We start from the raw sequence: 27,803 nt of genomic DNA, 5'->3' as shown, positions 1-27,803 counted from the left end.
AGAGTAGTGCAAAAGTCTCAGAAACTCTTCAGATGTTCTCATGGCTTTTACTTCTCCAGGTGCGTCTTACTCTGACCACACACTCCCCGTGGAGAAGATGGATGATGCTGTAGCTCCAGGCCAAGAATATACCTATGAGTGGAGTATCAGTGAGGACAGTGGGCCCACCCACGATGACCCTCCATGCCTCACACACATCTATTACTCCTATGTAAATCTGGTAGAGGACTTCAACTCTGGACTGATTGGACCTCTGCTTATTTGTAAGAAAGGTAAAAAAAAATTCAATGACAACAAAGATGTTGGACTGGTAAGGAGCACTGTCATGAAATGAGGTTGGAAAGTGCCTTGGGATCTTTTCATAAATTAAGAGAAGGGTGCAGAAGCCAGATCATTGTTTGACTCTGGTATTGGAAGGGTGGAATCTTCTCTTTCTTCAATCCTTCCTTCATCTTGGTCCTGGGAGTCTCTCCCAGGTAAATCTTTGTCTGAGAGTGTGTTCTGCTGCCATGCCCATACGATTTGTAACATTTACCTCAAGGCCAACTCTTTCTGAAAGTATACAGCAGCCTATATACTCTGCTGAGAGTCCTTGGAAAGAATTTCAATTAATATACCTGAGGTTTGGGTTGGTAATTTGGTCTATAAATACACAAAACTCTAAGTTTCTTTCTTGTAAACAAGCTGAACACTTTGGGTGGTAGGTTTCAAACACACTCAATTGACTTTATAAGAAATTTCACTGGCTGGGAGTCTTAAGGAGTAAGCTTGGATTATTTTACCCCAAAGAATTTATCCCATCTTTTATTAAAATAAACAACCACAACAAATTTCACTGTGGAAAACAATATTATGGATTCACCATCTGTCTATCCATATACACATACCAAACCTATATAACATTCCTAATTCATTTATTCAGTACACAAATATATTTTTTCATTGCCTGGTATACAGAAGATACTGTGATGACACTGGAAAAGATTTTAAACTTATAAAAGTCTCTTATTTCATTTTATTATCAGCTGCATTTTTTCCCCTCATGAGAATAGATTAATCTTGACCCTCTCAACCAATTCTCTATGTCTCATTACAGATACTAGCAAGATGGCTCTATTAAACTTAGAGTGTGATGCTTTTACCAGATGAGCTATGGGACCTATGTATTGATTTATTGACACTGGAAGAAATGGCTACTTTACTAAAGTCTTGACAGTCATCAAATGTTTTCTCTCTGTGTCAGATCAAATTGACCTTTAAAGTCCCATTCCTCAAGGCTATCAGATGTCAGAGGAAACAGGTGGTACCAGGATTTTAATAAGTGTTCAATCATTACTACTTGATGGATGCTATTTTTAATAAGAATGTTTCACAGTAGACATTAGTATGATTGGCTGCTTATCTAAAACACTGCCATCTAGGAATAGCTAGAGTCTTCTAACTTGGATGTTATTAAAACTATGTCTTTTTTCACAGGCGCCCTAACCGAGGATGGAATTCAGAAAATGTTTGACAAGCAACATGTACTGATGTTTGCTGTGTTTGATGAAAGTAAAAGCTGGAACCAGACATCATCCTTAATGTACACAGTCAATGGCTATGTGAATGGGACGATACCAGGTAATACACAGGCTGTGCTGAAAAACTAGTTGAAACATTGGTCCCATTGTTTCGCTAAGGCCCTAGGGAAGTTGACTGTACTATTTTTTTTAACTTCTGATCTGAAAGGTCATGTATCTAGTTTAGTAGTTCTCAAGATTTTATCATCCTATTTAAAAACAACAAAAAGAAAACAAAAAAACTAGCAAGTACAACAGACAAATTAGAAGCTAAGAGAAGCATGTGATCTTACTAGATATCATGCTCTGAGCAGGTTTCACCTGCATTTCCAAGAAGACCTCCAGGATATCACCTTGGTCTTCTTCAGTGAATTGTGTGGCTCCTGCTGCACAGTGACCATACCTTCCTCCAGAGAGGAAGCCTTAGAGGACAGAATTCAAGGTCAGTCCCCAGCAGGAAAAGTCATGCAATGAAGACACAGTGAAGATGACTAGGCGACTAGGAGAAAGATCCAGTATATGAACATACTACCAGCATTGCGAAAGACGATGAATAATATTCAGTGACATGTGGGATATTTTTCTCTTCATTTGCATGTAGACTCTTATGAAAAAGCAAAATTATAACTATTGTTAAGAGAAAAAAAATTGACCCTCATCTAAACCACCTCTGCTTCTCTCTGATAGAAATAACCTAGAATCAAAGACCCTGTGGAGGAAAAATGGGAGAAGTGAACATATTACTTTATTAAATAAACTATGTTTCAAAGCACTAAGCTTCTCAGAAGCTACTCTCTATATCTGAAAATCACAAACGGCTTCTCTTACTAAAAATAAAACTTGTCAAGAGTTGAGGTCTGGATATTGCTTTTAAATTGTGTTCCATTTCATTTGATTCCATCTTCCAAGTCAGGTCTTTATACTCAGGTGACCCTGGGTTTTGATTCAGAGTTTAAACTTAGTTAACTGAGCACATCTGACCTCACACCTTGCTCACTTCTCTACCTTAGTGTCGGTTTTTTTGGCAGTTAACTGTCTCAATGTACTTTCTTACAAAAATGAGTTAATCATCTATCCCGGTGCAGAGGGTACTCAAGAATGTTTTTTTACAGATAACATAGCATGTCTAGTACTATGGGCGTTAAGGGGAGTGGTAAAAAGAGAAACTGTATCTGTGTCCTGGAAGAGTAAATTGTCTGTGCAAATGCAGAGAAGCCAAAGTAACCCATATGAAAAAAAATAGCGATTAATAACTCTATGTGGGCATAGAACTTAAGAACTTATAGTTGAAAAAGACAGAGTAGTTGGGGTTAAGAAGGGCAACATAGGGAAATGTCATTAGTAGAAACAGAAAAGTTAATGCTTGTTAAACTGCCTTATGGAGCAGTATAAATTGAAAAACGATGATAAATGCCAGCACAGATGTATAAAAGGCTCAAACCAATATGAGCATTGATTTGAGATAGATAAATTCCTCCACCAAAGCCTCCTACCTTCCAGCTTCTTGTTCTCACCCATGATACCAGGAAATGGTCTTGTTACAATGGTCTAAAACAGACAAGCCCTCAGCCCCTCTTTGTGTAAGGGACTGAATCATGGCCCCACAATCTAATATCAAGTGATTATAGACCTGAAATTTAAAACCCAAGCCAAGGATAGATGCCAAGGTTGGAATCTCCTGCAGAGCAAATTAGCATTTTCATGGTCACTGTGGGAGCAAAGAAGGAGCCAAACAGCTTTTGTACTCAGTTCTCATTACTCCATCCATGAAACACTCCCAACGACCCAGTATAATGAGGATTTACCCACTGCATATTAAGGAGATCCTATAACCCACAGAGTAACTCATTGCCTTGTCATTAAAATAATCAATCAGTGGGTAAAGAAACAGTGCATGCTTGCTAAGTCACTTCAGTCGTGTCTGACTCTTTGTGACCCCATGGCTCCTCTGTCCATGGGATTTTCCAGGCAAGAATACTGGAATGGGTTGCTGTGCCCTGCTCCAGGGGATCTTCCCAACCCAGGGATCAAACTTCCATCCCTTATGTCTCCTGCATTGGCAGGCAGGTTCTTTACCACTACTAAGCACCACTTTGGAAGCCCAAAGAAACAGTATAAACTCCTTAAAGTATCTTCACTTAAACTTGACCCCTAAACTCAGCCCTATTGGAGGTTTGGCCCTTAAACTCAGCCCTATTGGAGGCTCTGGCAACTCCAGCTGAGCCCAGGTTGGTTGTAGAGTGACCAACTACTCAAGCTTGCCCAGGACTTTCTCAATTCTAAAATTGAAAGTTCTGTATTCTGGGAATCCCTCTGTCCTTGGTAAACCGGAAGTGTTGGTCACCTACTTGCCTCTCTCTTTGGATCTTAGCAGTCCCTGTGTTTCTGAGCTAACATCCCCCATCTCTGGGCTCTTAGTACCACTTACTGCAGTGAGTTGGGACTGCTTGTTTGCTCGTGACTCAGATGTCTGCTTTTCTAGGGAAGGTACCGTAGTGGGAGTGTTTATACCCCCAGAATCTTGCATAAGGCCTGATGCAAAGCAGATGCTCAAAATGTATCTGGTGAGTGAATTCTTTGATCACAGACTGCTGATGACCTGTATCGGCCCCCATCTCTCCCTCAGATATAACAGTCTGTGCCCATGACCACATCAGTTGGCATCTGATTGGAATGAGCTCTGGGCCAGAACTGTTCTCCATCCATTTCAATGGTCAGGTCCTGGAGCAGAACCGTCGTAAGATCTCAGCCATCACTCTCGTCAGCGCCACGTCCACAACTGCGAACATGACCGTGAGCCCTGAGGGAAGGTGGACCATAGCTTCTCTCATCCCCAAACATTTTCAAGGCAAGAAATTCTTCCACAAGTCTTGCTTATGAATGCAGGATCCTTCTTTCTTCCTACCTAGGCACTAACTCTCTCATTCTTCTTTCTCCTTACAAGCTGCCCACGCTCCAGACATAACATTTCTTGGTCCTCCAAAACAAAATTTAGATACTTTGCTCTTAGACATATAACTTGTTAGTTGGGGATGGAGGAAGTAGAAAAATTGACAAAGATTTTTTAAAATGATGCAAAAGCCAACAAGATCTCTACTTCCTTGAAAGGAGAAAAGAGGAAGGAAACAGAAACATACGTGCAGATATTCTTTCTTGGGGTATTCCAGCCAAACTTCTGTAAATTTACAGAAAGACCAAGTTATGGATAGTGCAAAAGTTTTAACATGAAAACATTGTCTTTCATAACAAGATGAGCACAAAGCAGAATCTAACCAGCTGAAGATTTTAAAGGACATCAGTGAATTCTGGTGGGAAAAAAAATCAACTTAGGTTGTTATATGCTATCAGGTAAACAAAAGAATGCTCTATTGCACATTGTTGCTTTAAAACTGTTAGGAGAAAGGTTCCTGTATATAAAAGTAAATATCACTATAGGAAATCATTGTGTTTCCAAAATAATGTGTATAAAAGCAAGACATACAAAAAAGAGACACTTCTGGGATCATTTCAGTTTTTGTTCAAACTGAGTGGTCAAAATTATATTTGAAGTAATGAATTGTCACAATATTCCTGGAAGATAGAGTCCCAAATAACAATGAAATAATAAAACTAACATTACTGAGTTTAGGTACTTTTGTCTTTTTACAATTTCATACAGTATATATTAGTATTAATATTATCTTAATTTTACAGATGATAGGAAAAGTGAGAAATTGATAAGATCTAAGTCATGAAGTTTTAAGATGTATGGCAAAACCAATACAATATTGTAAAGTAAAAATAATAATAATAATAAGAGTCTGGAAATTACACAAAATTTTTCTCCCTTGAGAAGTAGAAAGAAAACCTTTCCAGTTTTTTCCCCCTAACTCATTCTCTCTCTTTCCTTTGCTTTTTATTCTTGCTTTCCTCACTGTACTAAAACAGTTTCAAACCAAAATGTTCAAAAGTTTTCTAAGTACTATATTCACTGTTATTATTGAAAACTTCCACAAATTTATTTCAAAGATTTGCATTTCTATCAGCCTTTATTTCTTCTCTCAAATTCTTCCATTTTCCTTACGTTCTAACTCAGCTGGAATGCAGGCTTTCATAGACATTAAAAACTGTGCAAAGAAAACCAGAAATCCTAGGAAACTAACTCGAGACCAGAGGCGGCACATTAAGAGGTGGGAATACTTCATCGCTGCAGAGGAAGTCATTTGGGACTATGCACCTATAATACCAGCAAGCATGGACAAGTGAGTTTGGAGGGGTTCTTACTACTGTGCAAATGTTCATGACATGGTCTATAGTGTCCTAGACTCATAGGGTCCTTGATCCATAGGGTGAAATGTCATGAGTTGACAGCTTTCAAGGAAATACGTGTATTGGATTTCATTTTCAAGTCAAACTGAAATTACTCCATACTCACCAAGAGAACTCAGCATGATAATAACTATAATAACTATAGTAATAGGAACAACAACAACAATAATAGCAGCTACCACTTGTTGAATGCTTCCTATTGTCAAGCAGTGTAGTAAACCTGTCTAAGAGCTTTAACTCCACAATTAGAAACAGCTCGTATTTATTTTAGAGATTAGGAAATGGGAGAGCTGGATTAAGAAAATTAGAAATTCTAATAGCTCTTAAACACTTGAAAAACACTCAAGCTCACTCAAGAGAGATATGCAAATTATTAATAAACTTCTGTGGAATATTGTCTTTCACCTAGCATCAGACTCACAAGTTCAGATGAAATAACCTAGTAGCAAGACTGTCAGAAACAAGCTCTATCATGTATTACTGGTGAAAGAGTGAACTGGAAAACCATTCTAGAAGATAATTTGGCAGTATGTATTAAAATTACAAATGCATATATCTTTTGACCCAGCAATCCCACTCTGGGAATTTACTATACAGATTCATATAGTTGCTTACAGATGAAATGAAGTATGTACAGGATGTTCACAGCTGCACTGTCAGTAGTAGCAAAGGCTTGGAAACAACCTATGAAAGTGAAAGTTGCTCAGTCGTGTCTGACTCTTTGTGACCCCATGGACTGTAGCCCACCAAGATCCTCCTTCCATGGGATTTCCCAGGCAAGAATACTGGAGTGGGTATCCATTTCCTCCTCCAGGGAATCTTCCAGACCCAGAGATTGAACCTGGGTCTCCTGCATTGCAGGCAGATTCTTTACCATCTGAGCTACCAGGGAAGGCCTGAAACAGCCTATAATGTCCCTCAATAGGAATGTATGAGTGTATTCACACAATGGAATACTAGGTATCTGTTTTAAAAAGGATGCAAACATTTTCTCTCTACTAATACAAAAAGTTCTCCAAGAGATATTTTTAAATTAATAAGTCGAGGGAACAAGATGGTAGAAGAGCAGATTCCCCTACTTGTATCCCCCAACAAGGGGATACCACAGAAATACAAAGGAACACAAGAGACTACTACAAACAATATATGCCAACAAATGGGATCAGTAGCAGAAAGGGAAAATGATCCTAGAAACATGCACTCTACCAAGACTGAATCAAAAAGAAACAGAAAACCTGAACAGATCAACAAGTAAGAAGATCGAATCAGTAATCAAAAACCTTGAAATAAAAGAAGCCCAGAGCCAGATGGCTTCACAAGTATATCATACATGAATCCTCAAACTCTTTCCAAATATTAAAGAGTAGGGAACATTTCCAAACTTATTTTACAAGGCCAGCATTACTCTTATACCAAAGCTAGATAAGGACTTTATAAGAAAAAAATTACAGGCCAATATCCTTGATGAACATAAATGCCAAGTTATCAAAATATTAGTAAACTGAATTCAGTACCACATTGAAATTACCATAAACTATGATCACACCTCCTGATTTCAAACTATATCACAAAGCTATAGTTATCAAACAGAAAAATAAAGTCATAAAAACAGACACATGGACCAAATGAACAGAAGCAAGGACTCAGAATAAATATATGCATGTATAGTCAATTAATCTTTGACAAGGGCACTAAACATACACAATGGGGAAAGGATAGTCTCTTCAATAAATGATGCTGGGAAAACTGGATATTCACATGCAAAAGAATAAAATTAGACCCTTAGCTTATTACATATAACATATACAAAAGCTAAGTAAAAATAAATTAAAAACTTAAATGTAATATCTGAAACCATAAAACTCCTGGAAGAAAACAAAACAAAGAAGCTCTTTGACAGTGGTCTCAGCAATGATGTTTTTGGCTACGACACCAGAAGCACAGGTAACAAAAACAAAAATAAACAAGCGGAGCTACATCAAACCGAAAAGCTTCTGCAAAAGAAACAACAAAATGAAAAGGTAACCAACAGAATGGGAGAAAATCTCAGCAAACCATGTATCTGATAACAGGTTAATAGCCAAAATACTGGGTTGGCCAAAAAGCTTATTCAGGTTTTTCCACACTATACAAGGAACTCATGTAATTCAATGGCAAAATAAACAAATGAAAATAGCCTGATTAAAAAATGGGCAAAGTACTTAAACTGACATTTTCCCTACAGAAAACATACAAATGGCCAATAGGTATATGAAAAGGTGTCCAGCATCACGAATCATCAGGGAAAAATCATATCCTTGATGAGACATCACCTCACACCTGTGAGGATGACTAGCACGCAAAAGAGGTAACAAGTGTTGACGAGGGTACAGAGAAAAGGAATCCTTGTATACTGTTGATGAAAATATAAATTGGTGCAGCCTTTATGGAAAACAGGCTTCCCTGGTGGCTCAGACGGTAAAGAAACTGCCTGTAATGCAGGAGAGCTAGGTTCAATCCCTGGGTCAAGAAGATCCCCTGGAGAAGAGAATGGCAACCCACTCCAGTATTCTTGCCTGGAGAATCCCCATGGACAGAAGAACCTGGAAGCCCATGGGGCTGTAAAGAGTCAGACACAACGGAGTGACTAACACTTTTACTTGTGGAAAATAGTAAGGAACTTCCTCAAAAAATTAAAAATAGATTTACTGTATGATCCTGCAATCTCACTTCTGGGTATATATCCAAAGGAAATGTATATACTATCAAAGAGATGCCTGTACTCCCATGTCCACTGCAGTGCTAATCATGGCAGCTTAAACGTGGAAACAACCTAAGTGCCTATCAGTGGAGATATAGATGTGTATGTATGTTACAATTATCTGTGTAATAATTGAATATTATTCAGCCTTAAAAAAGAAGGAAATCCTGCCATGTGCAATAATATGGATGAACCTGCAGGACATTAGGCTAAGTGAAATACTCCAGACACAGAATGACGTATGCAGAATCTAAAGTTGAACTCATGGAAGCAGAGAGTATAGTGGTGGTTGCCAGGGGCTGAGAGGGGAGAGGGAATGGGAGAAGTTGATCAAAGCATACCAATTTTCAGTTTTAAAATGAATGAGCTCTGGAGACCTAATATAGAGCATAATATATTAACTATAGTTAGTAACACCATAGTTAATAACATTGTATAATATTCTTGAAATTTGTTAAGACAGTAGATCTTAAGTGTTATCAAAATTAAAAAAATAAGCAACTAGGTGAGGTGATAGAAGTGGTTATTAGCTTGATTGTGATAATCTCATATACTCATATACAAATCATTATGTTGTAAATCTCAGATACATACATTTGTCAGTTATATTTCAATAAAGCTGGAAAATGCAACAAAAAATTCAAGGTATGGTACAGAATATGCAAATAGCTCCCTTTTGTTAGAGGCATGAGAGGATAAGAATAGTTATATCTGCAAGTCATATTTGCATAAAGATGCTCTGGAATTATTTACTTGAAATGAATGCAGATAAGTATTTAGAAAATGTTGTATAGAATAAATCCATAAAATGGATAAACTCTATTATGGAAATCTGCCTTTACAAACAAAGGCAATAAAAAGGACCAAGGGGGAAAGTAGTTCATGTTACCTCCCCTAAATCATTTATTGCAGTAGCTACAGAAGACAGGTGAAGGCAGTTGGTTTTCAGTTGGCACCAGGATTGGGTGGATGGTAGAAGGGATAGCCCAACAGTACAGAACTATGTTTAATAAAGACAGGAGAAGCTTCCCAGAGTGGGAATGTGTTCTTTTAGAGATGGAGAAATACCTGGAAAGCCAATTGCTTGTTGTTTTAGTCACTAAGTTGTGTCTGAGTCTTTTGCAACCCTATGGACTGTAGCCCTCCAGGCTCCTCTGACTGTGGAATTTTCCAGATAAGAATACTGGAGTGGGTTGCCATTTCTCTCCAGGGGATCTTCCCAACCCAGGCATCAAATCCACATCCCCTTCATTGGCAGGCAGATTCTTTACCACTGAAATTCTTAGCCACCATGCGAGCCCGTAGGAAAGCCAGCAGGATACTATAAATTAAGTGATACCTAAGAAAAATTCATAGTGTATCTTATCCTTTCATCCAAGTAGACCTTTCAGAGATAGCTACTCTAGAAACTGGAGAGATAGGAAGATGTAAGTAGCTGCTTCTAACCAAGATTATGACTTTATCAATGGTGGAGGAGACAGATAAGAGGTTTCCAGTTTTCCAACTAGAGAGAAGCTATCAGGACTTTGCAAATCACACTAAGGTTTCCCTCCCTGCCCCACCCCCCCACCCTCCCCCACCCCCCCACCCTCCCCCACCCCCACCCCCACCCCCACCCCCGCCAAGAAAACTAGCATTTTATCTAATTCAAGAGCAGAACTTCTAAACATAAGGGTGTCTCCCATCCTATTGGGGTCTCTACTTGAGAAAACTGTTTAATCTTTTGAACTTTATTTCATTTTAAGAAAATACAGATCTCTGCATTTGGATAATTTCTCAAACCGAATTGGAAAACATTATAAGAAGGTTGTCTACAAACAGTACCAAGATGACTCCTTCACCAAACGCCTGGAGGATCCCAGTAGTGAAGGAGATGGGATCTTGGGCCCTATTATCAGAGCCCAGGTCAGAGACACACTGAAAGTAAGTCACAGAAATACAGAACCATGGAAGAACTTGAATAGTGAAAAACAGATGATAAGTACTGGTTATTTATTTTTTTAACGTGTCCATGTAATTTTTAATTCAAATGTGGTTTTAATTCTTTTTCATATTTGCGTTTATTGTAGCCTATCTCATAATACAAATCATCTAAAATAGTCGATCAGATTATAAAGGAATAAACCAAGGAGCCAATGTAACTGAGGTGAAGGATAATGTGGGGACAAAGAAAATAAAGCCAAGGATAAGTATGATGAAACACATACCATATGCTCCTACAATATCTGCAAATTTTGTCCTAGGCTTTCTAGCAGCCAAAATAAACAGGTAAATAGGTCAGGCAAGATTCACAGTAGTCATAAAAGAAGTACAATTTCCCCTGTTATTGAGACTTAGAGAAAGTTATCCTATGGATGCTTAAAAAGAGCATGCTGTGTGATGTGGCAGATGGAATCCTTGACCCATCTACAACTGGTATGATAAATTTAAAAGCTGCATAGCTTTTTATTTAATTATATTTGTTTTTAATTGATTGATGATTCTTTACAATATTGGTTTGATTTCTTTTTGGAGGCCTTGGGGTCTTCTGCTATCATTTAGAGGTTACTTTGTAGGAGTTGTTCCATATTTTCATGAGTTTTTGATGTATTTGTTGGGGGGACAGGTGATCTCCCTGCTTATTCCTCGGCCATCTTCTTCCACTTCCTAAAAGTTGCATAGCTTTTAAAAATGTTTCTCATTATAGCTGAGAACATAACCAAATTGAATGAAAACAATTCATCAATGTGGTCTAAGCATGTAGTTCTCTGATGATTGGTCTCTGATGAACGTAAATTTTGGTATGTCAGGAACACTGAGTGTTCCTCAGGCTGATTTCTTTACATGTTGTATCATGTCATCATCTTATCTTTTGGTAAGAACTAGACAGCAGAGAATTAAAAGTTGCAATCTTTGGCTAGATTCTAGGATGAATATAATCTGCAGATTAAGGATGACCCAAATGCTTTGGCAAGCAACCAAGTAGAAGATAAGATTAACATTGTTTTTTCAGATTAAGGAGGCTAATTAGGACTCCTGTGTGATGAAGCTGCTTCCTTCATCTCTTCATGGAAATGAACTAAGAGGATGAGTGAAGTCGCTCAGTCGTGTCTGACTCTTTGTGACACCATGGACTGTAGCCTACCAGGCTCCTCTGTCCATGGGATTTTCCAGGCAATAGTACTGGAGTGGGTTGCCATTTCCTTCTCCAGGGCATCTTCCCGACCCAGGGATTGAACCCAGGTCTCCCACATTGTAGAGAGATGCTTTACCATCTGAGCCATATCTGCAGACAAAGCCAATTCTGTTCATTAAAAAAATAATAATAACCAAAGGGCAGAAAGCCACCTTTCTCTGTTTCTCTCTTCCTTCCCTCATTTCTGATCCCTTTTAGGTGCTCTTAGAAAGTATAAAGATGCCTCATTGGAAATTCAAGATCTGGCTATTTGCTATGCCCCATCAAGAAGATGTTTTTTGAGGGACTTCCCTGGTAGTCCAGTAGCTACGACACAGCACTTCCAGTGCAGGGGACCCGGGTTCGATCCCTGGTCAGGGAACTAGAATCCATGTGCCACAACTAAGAGTTTGAATGCTGCAGTTATAAGACTCTGTATGCCTAGAAGACTGAAGATCCTATAGGCCCCATCTAAGAGCTGGTGCAGCCATGTAAATAATAAACAAGTATTAAAGAAAGAAGAAGATGGCATCAAGGACACGGGTTTGGGAGATCTGGCAGACTGGAGAAGGGAAGGAGCAGATTCAAAGGCAGATGTGGTCCAAGCCAAAAGGACAGGGAAGGGAGATGGGGCTCAACTTGGAGAGGGTGATGTACCGTGAGGAAAACGCTACTCCAAAGGTCAGACTTCTCTTTCCGTTTTCCACCTTACTATGTAAGTGGAGCTCTCTCAAATGCATCTGTCAGGTGATGGGGAGAGGTTGCCCCTCACATACACAGTTATTAGTTTGCATTCACATAAAGACACACACACACATACGCACCATCCCACAAGTAAATATGCAAAGCTAGCATTGTCTATTCTCATGATTGACCCTAAATCCTGAAATAATGGATTTGAATTAATTTTGTAGATCGTGTTCAAAAATATGGCCAGCCGCGCCTACAGCATTTACCCTCACGGTGTGACCTTCTCTCCTTATGATGATGAAGTCAACGCTTCCTCAACCTCAGGTGTGAATCTTTCACGTCTACTGAATGAAATACTGACCTCTGAGAGACTGTCATATTTAGTCCTACTATCCTTCTTGCCTGTTAGTATAACTTGTACCATCAGATAGTACACATGTAGTGTGTGTGCTAAGGCGCTTCAGTGTCTGAGACTCTTTGTGACCCTAATGACTATAGCCTGCCAGGCTCCTCTGTTCATGGGATTCTCTAGGCAAAAATACTGGAGTGGGTTTTCATGCCCTCCTTCAGGGGATCTTCCCAACCCAGGGATGGAACCCGCATCTCCTGTGTCCCCTGCATTGACAGGCAGGTTCTTTACCCCTAGTGCTGCCTGGGAAGCCCCAGTATACATGTAGGGGTATCCTCAGAAACATAACCAAACACTGCTCACTTCAGGGATTTTGTTTATTCTGATGACTATAAAGTATGGTGTCCTTTGTTAGTGTAATAAGCAGCCTCAAGTGAACCAATATCTAATAGCTACAAGCTATCCAGAATAAAATGTGGAAAATTCTGAAAGAGATGGGAATACCAGATCACCTGATCTGCCTCTTGAGAAACCTATATGCAGGTCAGGAAGCAACAGTTAGAACTGGACATGGAACAACAGACTGGTTCCAAATAGGAAAAGGAGTACTTCAAGGCTGTATAGTGTCACCCTGCTTATTGAACTTCTATGCAGAATACATCATGAGAAATGTTGGGCTGGAAGAAGCACAAGCTGGAATCAAGATTGCCAGGAGAAATATCAATAACCTCAGATATGCAGATGACACCACCCTTATGGCAGAAAGTGAAGAGGAACTAAAAAGCCTCTTGATGAAAGTGAAAGAGGAGAGTGAAAAAGTTGGCTTAAAGCTCCACATTCAGAAAACGAAGATCATGGCATCTGGTCCCATCATTTCATGGAATTAGATGGGGAAACAGTGGAAACAGTGTCAGACTTTATTTTGGGGGGGCTCCAAAATCACTGCAGATGGTGATTGCAGCCATGAAATTAAAAGACGCTTACTCCTTGGAAGGAAAGTTATGACCAACCTAGATAGCGTATTCAAAAGCAGATACGTTACTTTGTTCACAAAGGTCCATCTAGTCAGGTTTTTCCAGTGGGCATATATGGATGTGAGAGTTGGACTGTAAAGAAAGCTGAGAGCTGAAGAATTGATGCTTTTGAACTGTGGTGTTGGAGAAGACTCTTGAGAGTCCTTTGGACTGCAAGGAGATCCAACCAGTCCATCCTAAAGGAGATCCAACCAGTCCATCCTAAAGGAGATCAGTCCTGGGTATTCGTTGGAAGGACTGATGCTGAAACTCCAATACTTTGGCCACCTCATGTGAAGAGTTGACTCATTGGAAAAGACCCTGATGCTGGGAGGGATTGGGGGCAGGAGGAGAAGGGGACGACAGAGGATGAGATGGCTGGATGGCATCACCGACTCGATGCACATGAGTTTGGGTGAACTCCAGGAATTGGTGATGGACAGGGAGGCCTGGCGTGCTGCGATTCATGGGGTCGCAAAGAGCCGGACATGACTGAGCGACTGAACTGACTGAACTGACTGACCCTGAGTTCTGGACATCTCCCAGGAGGCTCAGTGGTAAAGAATGTGCCTGCCAATGCAGGAGCCTCAGGAGACACAGGTTCAATCCCTGTGTCAGGAAAATCCACTGGAGGAGGAAATGGCAACCCACTCCAGTATTGTTGCCTGGAAAATCCCATGGTCGGAAGAGCCTGGTGGGCCTAGGGTCATAAAAGAGTCGCATATGACTTAGAGACTAAACAGCAACAACAATTCAGAATTCTATCAAATGGAGCTTAATATAAAGAGTATATCCCTTTCTCAACACTGATTCTATTCAGAGCTCAATTATTTTAAATTACTCATTCATTTTCTACTTATTTATTTTTTCCATGAAATAATTTTGAATAATCAAAACTAATTTTGAATGTATTTTCTTTTAGGCAGCAACACCATGATCAGAGCAGTTCAACCAGGGGAAACCTACACTTATAAGTGGAACATCCTAGAATCTGATGAACCCACAGAAAACGATGCTCAGTGCTTAACAAGACCATACTACAGTAATGTGGACGTCACAAGGGACCTTGCTTCTGGACTGATAGGGCTTCTTCTAATTTGTAAGAGCAGATCCTTGGATAAACGAGGCATACAGGTACTTTGTCTCTGAAGTAACCTTTCAGAAATTGAGAACTTCTGATGGGAATAGAGTAGTTCTCCTTGTTAAATAACGGGGCTTTTGCTTCTGAAGAACAGAGAATATTTAGTAGTCCCTCTTTAGCGTGAATATAACAAGGCTTATTCCTTTAGTTACTTTATTGGCTTATTTATTTCTTAGGTAAGTCTTATATGGACTCTACTGGAGAAGACAAGTCTACAGTGCTATAACAGTACTTTTTGTTTGTTTCAAATTCCAGATCTGTCCATACTGGCTACATGATAAGCAAGTCACTTAGTTTCTCTTTATTTTTTCCTTTCATCAAAACCGTGTTATTCCTTCCAAAAATTTTTGCAGAGCTGTTTCGGGGCTCAGTGAGACATCGCCTGGTAAAAGTGACTCTCACAGGGCTTTGTTCACAATGGGCCCACAGATGTCTGAATTTGTGGCTCCACGGGCCCCGAGACCTGTGTACTTTTGGTTTCTGAGAACTCAGTATTGTAGGGAATCCATAGACTAGGATGCTAATCACTGAACACCGCACTTTTATCCTCCAGAGGGCAGCAGACATTGAGCAGCAGGCTGTGTTTGCTGTGTTTGATGAGAACAAGAGCTGGTACATTGAAGACAACATCTACAAGTTTTGTGAAAATCCTGAGAAGGTGAAACGTGATGACCCCAAGTTTTATGAGTCAAACATCATGAGTAGTAAGTCGGAGCACTCTTTTTGTCCATCAGTTTTTTATTCCCATGGCTGAAGTGTGACTGTATCAAGAGGCAGAGGTGTGAATTAGAATCCACTCACCTCTTAGTCTCACTTCCAGTCCAGGAATTTGGTGATGAAATTACTGGGTGATAAAGAAATCTTTTTATAGCAGGAGGTCAATGCTTGTTATCCTTCGACACCCTGTTGGTTTCTTGCTTCAAATGTGTGTGTGTGTGTGTGTGTGTGTGTGTGTGTCTGTGCATGTGTGTCTGTGGGTGCATGAGCACATGTGCATGAACACATGCTCTGAGCTGGGAAGAACAGGGTGAAGGGTGGGGGTGGGTGAGGGACGAGGCCTTGGTCAGAGGTGTCTGAGGATTTTAGACTGGGGGCAAGGTGAACAGTCTTTATGCCCAGGGCAGAAACAAGGGAAATGATCTAAAGCTAGACTGTCAAATCAAACTAAGCAAAATGCAAACAGGGAGCCAAGAGTCTTAGAAAGCCAATCCGTGAAGAGGTTTGAAGTGAGCAGCAAGAAGCACAGAACAGAAAGAATAATCTGAGTCAAGATTCAGCAGGCTTTTCTGTAATTTTAAAGTCCGTGCTCAAAGCCACTGCTATGGGAAGTCTGGGAGAAATTTCACTGAGCCAGCTGGAAGCAAACTTCTCCACAAGGGCCAGGGTCCCTTTCCTCAGAGCTGGGAGTCACTGAACTCATTTTCTCTCATAAGTAATCACAGAAAGGAGGACAATTTCTCCACAATCTGTTCATAGAATTTCAGATGACTGACATTTGACGATTATTAGAACTGGCAGTTACCAGGAAAATAACTCTGAACAGGGAGTCAGCCTCAGCTTTTTTAGCTTAATTTCATTTTGGCAGCAAACCTGTCATAGTTCTAGACCAGTGCTGTCCATTTGAAATTATATATGAGCCATAAATACAATTTAAAATTTTCTAGTAGACATGTTAACATTAAAGAGAGAAAGGTGATGTTTGTTTTAGTAATACATTTTATTTAATATATTGCAAATATTATCATTTAAACATATAATCAATATGAAAATTAAAGAGATTTACTTTATTTCTTGCTAAGTCTTGGAAATCCAGTGCGTATTTTATACTCACAGCACGTCTCAATCCAGATTATCCATATTTCAAGTGCCCAATAGTCACGAGTGGCTAGTGGCTACCATATTAGTGCAGCTATAGACCATTTAGAAAAGCTTCCAGAATCAGGTACAAAGTAAAAACATATTAGGTCAGCTATGTGATAAGTATTTAAGTACTCACTTAGTGCCATGAATTATACTAGGATGAGGGTTATAGTGGTAACCCTGGCAGACATAGACCCTGCCCTCACAGAAATCATCTGTGATTTTATTAACATGCTTAGTATATATGTAAATACTGATACTGCCTAAAAATGTATCCCATTGAAAGAGGATGAAAATGTCTGAACTTGATAGCTGAGTGCAAACTAGAGATTATATAAATGCTAAGATGGAGCAATAAAAACTGCAAAATATGCTAAACAGTCTTCGTTTTTAGGGATAATTACTTGTATTCAATAACTAATGCTTCAAGAATTTGACTTTCTTATATTATGCTTTTTCTCCAGGTAAAATTACTCTAGATAATATTCTAAGTTGACCCTCAGAATATCTTTGAAAGCAGACCTAGAGTATAAAATATACACTTAACAAATGAATGAATAAATCAATGTGAATGAAAGGCTTTGTTTTTATCCTGACCCTTCTCCCTTAGCTAACTTTAAAGAATAAGTTCTCATTTGAAAAGTCTGTGTTTGATGTTCAATCTGGTAAAGCTTATCCCATATAATCACTAAGACACAACCAGAGTATCATTGGGTTATCATTAGCCACATTCCCTTTTGTTGGTATAGGCCTGATGTTTTAACAGATTTCACTCTTTCAGCTATTAATGGCTATGTGCCTGAGAGTATACCCACATTAGGGTTCTGCTTTGATGACACCGTCCAGTGGCACTTCTGCAGTGTGGGAACCCAGAATGACCTTTTGACCATTCACTTCACTGGGCACTCATTCATCTATGGAAAGAGGCACGAGGACACCTTGACCCTTTTCCCCATGCAGGGGGAGTCCGTGACTGTCACAATGGATAATGTTGGTAAGACTTGGATATTTAGAGGGGATCCTCTGCTCTGCCTGGTCTGCTGCAGCTCTTCAGACTACCACACTTCCTGGGCTTCTCTCTCTGATTCCTGATGGGCTTTCCTTTCAATACTATTCATGATTTCTGTTGGGGGAATTGATTACTCAAATGGGTCCAGTTCTTTATGTGCATTTCATTTATCCTTCTCTGGGCTGAATGAGAAGCAAAGATAATAACAATAAAAGGATCAGGCATCACTTTCAGAAGAAAGTGTGAGCATTCAGCCACAGCACATTTCTTTTACCAAATGCCTTTTTCAGCTTTTTAAGACAGCCATCCCACACTAGGGTTAGCAATAATCCAATATAGTACCTTAGAGGTGGGCTTCACGATAGCTGTCATGGGCTTTGGAGTTCATCAGATCCAGGTTCAAAACCTGCTCTGCCATTTGATATCTGTTTAACCTTGGACAAGTTACTCCACCTCACTGAGCCTCAGTTTATTAATCTGAAAAACAGAATAATAACACTTTACAGAGTTGCTCTGACATTCATTGTAATATGCACCAAACGCCTAGGACTCAGTAGACAATCAACATGTTATATCTATGGAAGGTTTGCCAGGAAATCGCATACCATTTCAAAGAGATTCAGTATTGTCCTGGATCCACTTGAATTATTTATTCCTTAGAAATATCTAGATGTTTCTTATTTCTTGGGAAACAATAGAAACAATAAGATGTTTCTTATTTCATCATCTTTCACCTAACTTCAGCTCTCTAACAAAATGTGCAACTCACAAGAGCTTTGATATTCAAAGACCACTTCATTCTTGGGCTTCCCAGGTGGCTCAGTGGTAAAGAACTCGCCTGCCAATGCAGGAGACATAAGAGACCTGGGCTTGATCCCTGAGTTGGGAAGATCCCCCAAGGGCATGGCAACCCACTCAAGTATTCTTGCCTGGAGAGTTCCATGGACAGAGGAACCTGGCAGGCTATAGTCCATAGCATCACACAGAGTCGGACACGACTGAAGTGACTTAGCATACACGCACATTTCATTCTTGATTCATCTCTTTTTGAATATATTCTAAAACAGGGACTCTCAAACTATTTGTGCTGAAAGTTTTTCTCCCTAATCTGCACCGACCAATATTTTGGGTCCATATTCTGTCAAATGAGATCAATGTGCTGATCACACGGTTGGATGTCATGGAAATGTCAGATTACAAAAAGGTTTCCTATACCCTTTCCTCTCGATTTCATTCCTTATGTCACTGTGGAACAGTAACCAGCAGTTCACAGATCAATTGCAGTCCACAGACCAATTGCAGTCCACAGACCACAGTATCCCTGATGAAAGTTCACAGGAAATTATCTGCTACAATGGACCATAGGGTTTTAAATATCTTTTTCTGTCCTCAGAGTTCTCTATTCTGTTTGTTTCTCTTTTGTAGGAACTTGGATGTTAACCACCATGAATTCCAATCCAAGAAGCAAAAAACTACGGCTGAGGTTCAGGGATGCTAAGTGTATCCGGAATGATGATGATGACTCCTATGAGATTATATATGAACCTTCAGGATCTACAGCCATGACTACAAGGAAAATGCATGATTCTTCAGAAATCAAAGATGAAAATGATGCTGACTCTGATTACCAGGAAGAACTGGCTTCAATTCTAGGTCTTAGGTCATTCAGAAATTCATCACTGAATCAGGAGAAAGATGAGCTCAATCTTACCGCCCTAGCTCTGGAGAAAGACTCTGAATTCATTCCTCCAAGTGCCAACAGATATCTTGGTTCAAATTCTTCTTCCCCAAGAAATGTTAGCAGGCTTATTGCCAACAACTTTGCAGAACCTCTGAAAACTCTTCTGCACCTGGAAGCCCCTGCGGCTGGTCCCGCGCTGGAACACGCTGGCTTAGATAAGAACTCAACTCTCAACCCTCCCATGGCAGAGCATTCCAGCCCTTATTCTGAAGACCATAGAGAAGATCTTCCACTCTCAGATGTCACAGGGATAAGCCTACTTCCATTTGGCACAGGATTCAAAAATCAAAAACCTGCCAAACATCAAAGATTCCAGGTAGGAAGAGGCCGAGCAGCAAAGCACAGGTTCTCCCAGACAGAATCCCCAGCACATAAAACCAGGACACGTTTAAGCCAAGACAACTCTTCTGCTTCCAGAATGGGGCTCTGGGAGGACATTCCCAGTGATCTGTTACTCTTACAACAAAAGGATCCATCTAAGATTCTGAATGGAGAATGGCATTTGGTTTCTGAGAAAGGCAGTTATGAAATAATCCAAGATGCTAATGAAAACAAGACTGTTAATAAGTTGCCAAACAGCCCCCAGAATGCCTCAAGGACTTGGGGAGAAAACATCCCTTTCAAAAACAGTCATGGAAAGCAGAGTGGCCACCCAACATTTTTGGTAACTAGACGTAAACCTCTACAAGACAGACAGGATAGAAGAAATAGTAGACTGAAGGAAGGCCTTCCATTAATTAGGACACGAAGAAAGAAAAAGGAAGAGAAGCCTGCATACCATGTTCCTCTATCTCCAAGGAGTTTTCACCCTCTGAGAGGAGAGGTCAATGCCTCATTTTCAGACAGAAGACATAATCATTCATTGTTACTCCATGCGTCCAATGAAACATCTCTTTCCATAGACCTCAATCAGACATTCCCCTCTATGAATCTTAGCCTTGCAGCCTCACTTCCTGATCATGACCAGACCTCACCAAATGACACCAGTCAGACTAGCTCCCCTCCAGATCTTAATCCGACAGTGAGCCCAGAGGAACACTATCAAACATTCCCTATTCAAGACTCTGATCCAACACATTCTACTACAGCCCACAGTAACAGATCTCCTCCCACACAGCCCAGCCAGATACCCAACTATGACCTAAGAAACAAGGCCATCCCTATTGATGTGAGTCAAATTTTCCCTTCCTTGGAACTTGAAGTCTGGCAGACAGCTACCTCTCTAGACCTCAGTCAACCATCCATCTCCCCAGACCTTGGCCAGATGGCCCCTACCCCAGACCTTGGCCAGGAGTCTCTCTCTCCAGACCTTGGCCAGATGGGCCTCTCTCCAGACCTCAGCCAGGAGTCTCTCTCTCCAGACCTTGGCCAGACAGACCTCTCTCCAGGCCTCAGCCAGGAGTCTCTCTCTCCAGACCTTGGCCAGACGGGCCTCTCTCCAGACCTCAGCCAGGAGTCTCTCTCTCCAGACCTTGGCCAGACGGCCCTCTCTCCAGACCTCAGCCAGGAGTCTCTCTCTCCAGACCTTGGCCAGACGGCCCTCTCTCCAGACCTCAGCCAGGAGTCTCTCTCTCCAGACCTTCCAGACCTCAGCCAGGAGTCTCTCTCTCCAGACCTTCCAGACCTCAGCCAGGAGTCTCTCTCTCCAGACCTAGGCCGGACAGCCCTTTCTCCAGACCTCAGCCAGGAGTCTCTCTCTCCAGACCTTGGCCAGCTTGATCTCAAGCAGACATCACCTCCTCTAGATCTTGATCAGACATCCCACACTTCTGAATCAAGTCAGTCATTGTCTCTTCCAGAATTTGGTCAGACTTTCCTTTATGCAGATATTGGTCAGATGCCATCTCCTCCACCAGACTCCACACTAAATAACACTTTTATACCAGAAGAATTTAATCCACTGGTTGTAGTAGGCCTCAGTAGAGATGATGGAGATTATATTGAAATTATTCCAGGGCAGAAGGAAGAGAGCAGTGAAGAAGGCTATGGTGAATTTGAATTTGTAGCCTATAATGACCCTTACCAAACTGATCTTAGGACAGATATCAGCTCCTCCAGAAATCCTGACAACATTGCAGCATGGTACCTCCGCAGCAACAATGGAAACAGAAAAAATTATTACATTGCAGCTGAAGAAATATCCTGGGATTATTCAAAATTTGCGCAAAGGTTTGACCAGTTCTTATATTCTCATTTTTTCCACTAATGCTAAAAAAAGTAATTACAACAGTCTAAGAAGATGATTTTGGACAAATCGTGCTAAGTATAATTTAGTTCCCCTATACAGTGCAACTTGGCTTATACTGTTTCCATTGTCAATGTCAAGATAAGCTTTTCCACTTCAGGTGACATCTGGACAACACAAGAGCCATCTCTGTGAGAAGTCTTTGATATGCTGTACTTAAATCAGCACCCTCCTCTCTTTTCTTTTCTCATCAAATATATTCCTACTCCTTCTTGCTCCAGTGCAGAGCCCAATCTATCGATGTTGTTGTTGTTTAGTTGCTGAGTCATGTCTGACTCTTTGTGATCCCATGGACTATAGCTTGCCAGGCTCTTTGTTCATGGGATTTCCTAGGCAGAATACTGGAGTGGGTTGCCATTCTTCCTCCAGGGATCTTCCCCCACCTAGGGATTGAAACTGCATCTTCTGTGTCTCCTGTTTTGGTAGGCAGATTCTTTACCACTAGCACCACCTGGGAAGCGACTTATCAATAGCTATAGGATAATCAATATGATTTCACTGAAGTTGGCTTCAAATCTAAATTTGTGATGTAGAAATCTCCTTTTGCCATTACTTAACAAAAATATTTTTAAATTGTTAACTGATCAGTATGAAGTATATACCATCTTGATGAAGATTAAGTCAAATTCCATGTGATTCCAGTTGCAGAGGTAAAGGGTATAAAGTAGCTTAGAAGCAAAAAGCAAGTTTATGCCCTCGATTGAGCCATTCATTAGATTATGATTCATCTTGATTGGAACTTTTATTTTAACTTGGTTTATAACATCACTCAGTTAATAATTCTTTGTGTGTGTGTGTGTGCTCAGTCGTGTCTGATTCTTTATGACCCCATGGACTGTAGCCTGCCAGGCTCCTCTCTCCATGGAATTCCCTAGGCAAGAATACTGGAGTGGGTTGCCATGCTCTCCTCCAAGGGATCTCCCCGACCCAGGAATTGAACTTGCATCTCTTATGTCTCCTACATTGACGAGCAGGTTCTTTACCATTAGTGCCACCTGGGAAGTCCAATAACTCCTTAATGAGGGCTTATTCTCTCCTAGGCATTGTGCTAAGTGCTGAGACGGTAAAAGAGAATATAAACGCAAATGATTCCTGCTCTGATGGAACTTGTGTCTAGTTGGGCAGGTAGATATGAACCAAGCACTCATATAAATAAGTGTAAAAAAATTAACCATGATGAAGACCAATAAGGAAAGGTGATCAATGGTGATATGAGAAGTGGGAAGTCTGACTGAAAACGTGACATTTGAGTTGAGATCTGAAAATGAACAGAAAGTGGAGAGGGGAGAGCATTCTAGACAGAGAAAACAGCATGATGAAGGCCCTGGGGAAGGAGGAAGCCCTGAGACTAAAGGCCTCTGTAGCTGGAGCTCAAGATGAGGGTGTGTGCTAAGAAAGTGTTTGGCTAGCTCTGCAGAGATAAGATACTACTAGGCTTTGTGGGCCCTGGGAAGAATTTCAATGTTTTTCCAAGAGCAGTGAGAAACCTTCAAAAGTTTTAAGCCACTCCTAGGTGATTGGGATATTTGCAGTCTTTTTAACAAGCAGTTACACAAAGTAGGTCCCAAGATCTGCTTCAGCTCTAACATTTTAGGGTTCTAGCCACTTTTCAACCATAGAGTTGAAGAAGTTGATGCAATTTTTTAAGTGGACTGACTTACAACAGAGAGTTTTTAATGGATTGACATGCATTTTTTAAAGTTAGTTTTCATTTTAATTTTCTCAATTATGGAAAACCACATTGGACTGGGTACTATATTCTGGGATGACAAGACAGAGAAAGAAGAGAAAGGGGTACAAAAAGCAACTACAAATTCTTGGGTATAGCTGATGACATGGTAGCTGATGGCCATATTTATACTGTCTAAATATAGCTCATAGCTTTCACAAAAGCTAGCTGTTACCCTAATAAATTAAAATCAGAATGCAACTAGAGTAAGCAAACACAACACATGGTGTGATTCAGAGAAATTATTTCATTAATCTGGTGCCAGTTAACGTCTGGTGCCAGACATTTCCATATTAAAACTCTGAGTTTAAGAGACTTTCTCCCGTGACTTCCTATTTAACTGTAACACCCTTTACTATATGAGAATAAGTAGTTTATCTGGGGATTGCTAAGCAAGTTCCTGAGGGAGTAAGGTTTTCTAGAATGTAAAGACATGAAACCAGTTCCTTCAAAACCTCATGTGTGTCGCCTGGGAGAATCCCATGGACAGAGAAGCCTGGCCAGCCACAGTCCATCAGGTCACAAAGAGTCAGACATGACTGAAACGACTTAGCACACACATTCATGTATGTTCTAGGGGACTGTATACCATGCTTAGAGTCTGGAAGCATGGGATTACTAGTATAGCAAGACTAGAAAGTAGGCAGAATGGGATTCTCTAATAATGGCTTGTATTGTATAACAAATACTATGAGATTCATGGGTGAGCTTCTGGCCTGTTTCCCAGATTCTTGGAGAAGGAAATGGCAACCCATTCCAGTATTTTTGTCTGGAGAATCCCATGGACTGTAGCCTGTCAAGCTCCTCTATCTGGGGTCGCAAAAGTTGAATACAACTTAGCGACTAAACCACCCAGACTCTAGGGAAATTTAATATTCAGTAGGAAAATCTGATATGCTCTAGCCCCAGACTGAGCTGGTAAACCACATACAGAATGATGTGATCTAGCAAAAGCAAATGTGGGGAGAGTGGCTACTTTCAGAATATAAAACACCTACCCATCCAGTGGCCTTTACAGAGGTGACCCTCTAAATCAACTGACCATTATCATCTGCCTGTCCCAAACCCTGGCACTATTCCATTGCATGACTTTCTCTACTTTTAAAATTAAAATCTGCTATGTTGATATCTGATTATATTTGTCATTCATTAATTGGAGTTGTTGTTGTTTAGTGACTAAGTTGTGCTTGACTCTTTGCGACATCCATGGACTGTAGCCCACCAAGCTCCTCTGTCCATGGGATTTTCCAGGCAAGAATATTGGAGTGGGTTGCCATTTCCTCCTCCAGGGGATCCTCCCAACCCAGGGATACAGCCCCTTCTCCTGCTTTGGCAGGCAGATTCTTTACTGCTGAGCCACCTGGGAAGCCTTATTCATTAATACATAAAATAAATATCTGCTTACTATTAGCCAGGTACCTTGCTAGGCACTGGAAATAAAAATTATAAGCAAGATAAGCACAGTCCCTGATCTCACAGGGCTTTCACTCTAATGGTAGAGTCAGATTTTAATAGATAATCTCACAAATAAATAATATATAATTTACTATATATACTCTAGAAACCCTATAAGAATACTACAGGGATTTACTATATATACTACAGTAACTTTGTAGAAATTTAGGGAGTGTTAGAGAGAGATTTGATCCAGTCTAAAGGGTCATAGGAGAATATGCTTAGAAACAATATGTGAGATGGGAGCTAAATGATATTTACTGGCTTATGATTTTAGTCACTTATATTTTAATTCATTTGTTCATTAAATATTTTCAAATATCTTGTTTATACTAGATGCTATGTTCAGAAACAGAGAATGTCCTCAATTCTTTGAATGGTCTTTAATTTGTTCTTTTAAACAAATGCTATTACTTTCATTTCAGTGAAGACACTGATGATGTTCCAGAGGACACCGTATACAAGAAAGTAGTTTTCCGAAAGTACCTTGATAGCACTTTTACCAAACTTGATCCTCAGGGGGAGTATGAAGAACATCTTGGCATACTTGGTCCAGTCATTAGAGCTGAAGTGGATGATGTTATACAAGTAAGTTATCTTTCGAGCATTGATAAGATCATCAGAGGAATTTCCACAAGCACCAGAGGGCTGTAGAGATGGAAATGGCAAGAAAGCTATAGGTGACTTATTTATTTTCTACAATTAACAAATAACTACATTTCTTTTCAAGACTGCTTACCAACTCACTTTCCACTCTTCAAGAAAAAAAATGATCTCACAATTTTATTTCTTCCCCTGCCAAGTTCCTGTTCATTCTATATAGGCCAATTCCATCTCTCTGAAGAAACTTTCTTTAATTCTCCCAAGCTCTCCTAAACATTCAACTGAATTGCTCCTCCCAGGCATTCCCACCAAATCCCATCCATACTTTGTTTACAGTACCTTTTGTCTCCATATTTTTAACTGGAATTCACATGTACATATCTCTTTACACCAGTAGCTTGAAATCTTATTGTGAGTAAAACCAAAGCCTCATTCATTTTCAGATCTGTAGCACCTATCTTTATCATGTCATTTGTAGATAATCTTTGAGCCTAAAAACAAACCTGTTTTGGTGTTTCTGGAGAAAACTACATGGGCCCTATCTCATTGGATGGTTGTAAAATTAGATTAAATAATACACAAAAATTACTTTGCAATTCTAAGCATTCAATATATCTTAGATTCAACTGAATAGCCATCCAGTTTAGCCCATAATGCTGACATCTGGGGGGTTGGGCTTTATTAAGCTTAAATACATTTGTGAATCATCCCTTTCTTTTTAGGTTCGTTTTAAAAATTTAGCATCCAGACCATATTCTCTTCATGCCCATGGGCTTTCCTATGAAAAATCATCAGAAGGAAAGACTTATGAAGATGACTCTCCTGAATGGTTTAAGGAAGACAATGCTATTCAGCCCAATAGCACTTATACCTATGTATGGCACGCCACTACACGATCCGGGCCAGAAAACCCTGGATCTGCCTGTCGGGCTTGGGCCTACTACTCAGCAGTGAACCCAGTAAGCATAGCCACTGAAAATTTTTGTCGTTCCCCTACGTTGAGTCCATCAAATGGAATGTCACGATTTCCTAGTAAATATCTGTCCTGCTTTACATGAGGCATGTGTAAGGATCAGGGTCCACAGTCAACTGCTGCCAAAACCAGGGACTCACCATGCAGATCTTCAGAAGACAGTGAGAAGCATTTGTTCAGTGGAAAGGAGGAAGGATTACTTAAATGGTTAGCCCCAGTTAGAGTGACTGCTTTACGGAGGAAGATGTTTATCTGCAATTTCCTTGAAGAAGCTTTCCTTGAGAAAGCCATCTCCTGCTTTTTCTTGTTTTTAAATGAAAGAACTATAAATTCAAGATTCCTCCATTTTGATGGTGGCAGAGACAGCATAGACTTAGATTTCAATTTCTGTCCTATCACTTACTGTGTAGCCCTAGGAAAGTTACTTGATCTCTCTCAGCCACTGTTCCCAGAGTTAAAAAGGAGGCAGCCGCACAGAGCATGTAGAGTAGGCACTTGGTAATATTTGTTCAATCAATGGATTTATTTTTTACCATATAGGATTGTTGTCAGAATTAAATAAGATACTACAGGGAAAATATTTAACCTAACAGATACTCAATAAATAGTATTTATAATAGTATCCCTATCATTATCGTCACCATAGTTATCATTACTACCATGTTGAAATAAGGGATTAATCAGAGGAAGGCAATATGAGCACAGAATGAAGACAATAAATATCCAGGTTTATTAAGCTATAATTCATTTATAATCTTCCAGAGCCTCTGAGAAGGTGATTGTCAGAAGAGCAAAGAAAATCGTGAGAAACCGTGAATGTGTGCTGTCTGCTCTTACTGTCTTCCAGGAAAAAGATATCCATTCAGGCTTGATAGGGCCTCTTCTGATCTGCCGGAAAGGGACACTTCATAAGGAGACCAACATGCCTGTGGACATGAGAGAATTTGTCCTACTTTTTATGGTCTTTGATGAAAAGAAGAGCTGGTATTATGACAAGAAGCCCACAAGGTCTTGGAGACACGCATCCTCTGAAGTCAAAAACTCCCATGAGTTTCATGGTATTTTCCTCTGACTTTGATCTCATCTCTGAACCAATTTACTGGGTGACAGTGATTCCTGCCCACAGGTCTTCTCAAAATCAGATATAAGATGCTTCTGTGGAAACAGGAGCTCTAACTAAAACCAGATCCTTAAATGTCTACGAGGCTGATGTCACCTGCCAGGTGGCAGTGTA

The 27,803-nt window shown here is 40.2% G+C and overlaps 1 protein-coding gene across 1 annotated transcript in view; it reads left to right on the top strand.

The window, feature by feature from the left end:
* F5 (coagulation factor V) overlaps positions 1 to 27,803 on the top strand; it is a 75,009-nt gene that overhangs the window by 26,328 nt on the left and 20,878 nt on the right. The window contains exons 4-16 of the mRNA XM_018060286.1: positions 60 to 272; positions 1,477 to 1,620; positions 4,186 to 4,407; positions 5,635 to 5,800; positions 10,353 to 10,530; positions 12,676 to 12,775; positions 14,736 to 14,947; positions 15,508 to 15,658; positions 17,596 to 17,808; positions 19,249 to 21,733; positions 25,419 to 25,581; positions 26,319 to 26,555; positions 27,417 to 27,627. Coding sequence (XP_017915775.1) covers positions 60 to 272; positions 1,477 to 1,620; positions 4,186 to 4,407; positions 5,635 to 5,800; positions 10,353 to 10,530; positions 12,676 to 12,775; positions 14,736 to 14,947; positions 15,508 to 15,658; positions 17,596 to 17,808; positions 19,249 to 21,733; positions 25,419 to 25,581; positions 26,319 to 26,555; positions 27,417 to 27,627 — 4,695 coding nt within the window. The remainder of the gene's footprint in view (positions 1 to 59; positions 273 to 1,476; positions 1,621 to 4,185; positions 4,408 to 5,634; positions 5,801 to 10,352; positions 10,531 to 12,675; positions 12,776 to 14,735; positions 14,948 to 15,507; positions 15,659 to 17,595; positions 17,809 to 19,248; positions 21,734 to 25,418; positions 25,582 to 26,318; positions 26,556 to 27,416; positions 27,628 to 27,803) is intronic.

Source organism: Capra hircus, chromosome 16 (genome assembly GCF_001704415.2).
Source record: "Capra hircus breed San Clemente chromosome 16, ASM170441v1, whole genome shotgun sequence".
Taxonomy (NCBI): domain Eukaryota; kingdom Metazoa; phylum Chordata; class Mammalia; order Artiodactyla; family Bovidae; genus Capra; species Capra hircus.
This window is presented reverse-complemented; position numbering and strand designations above follow the sequence as displayed.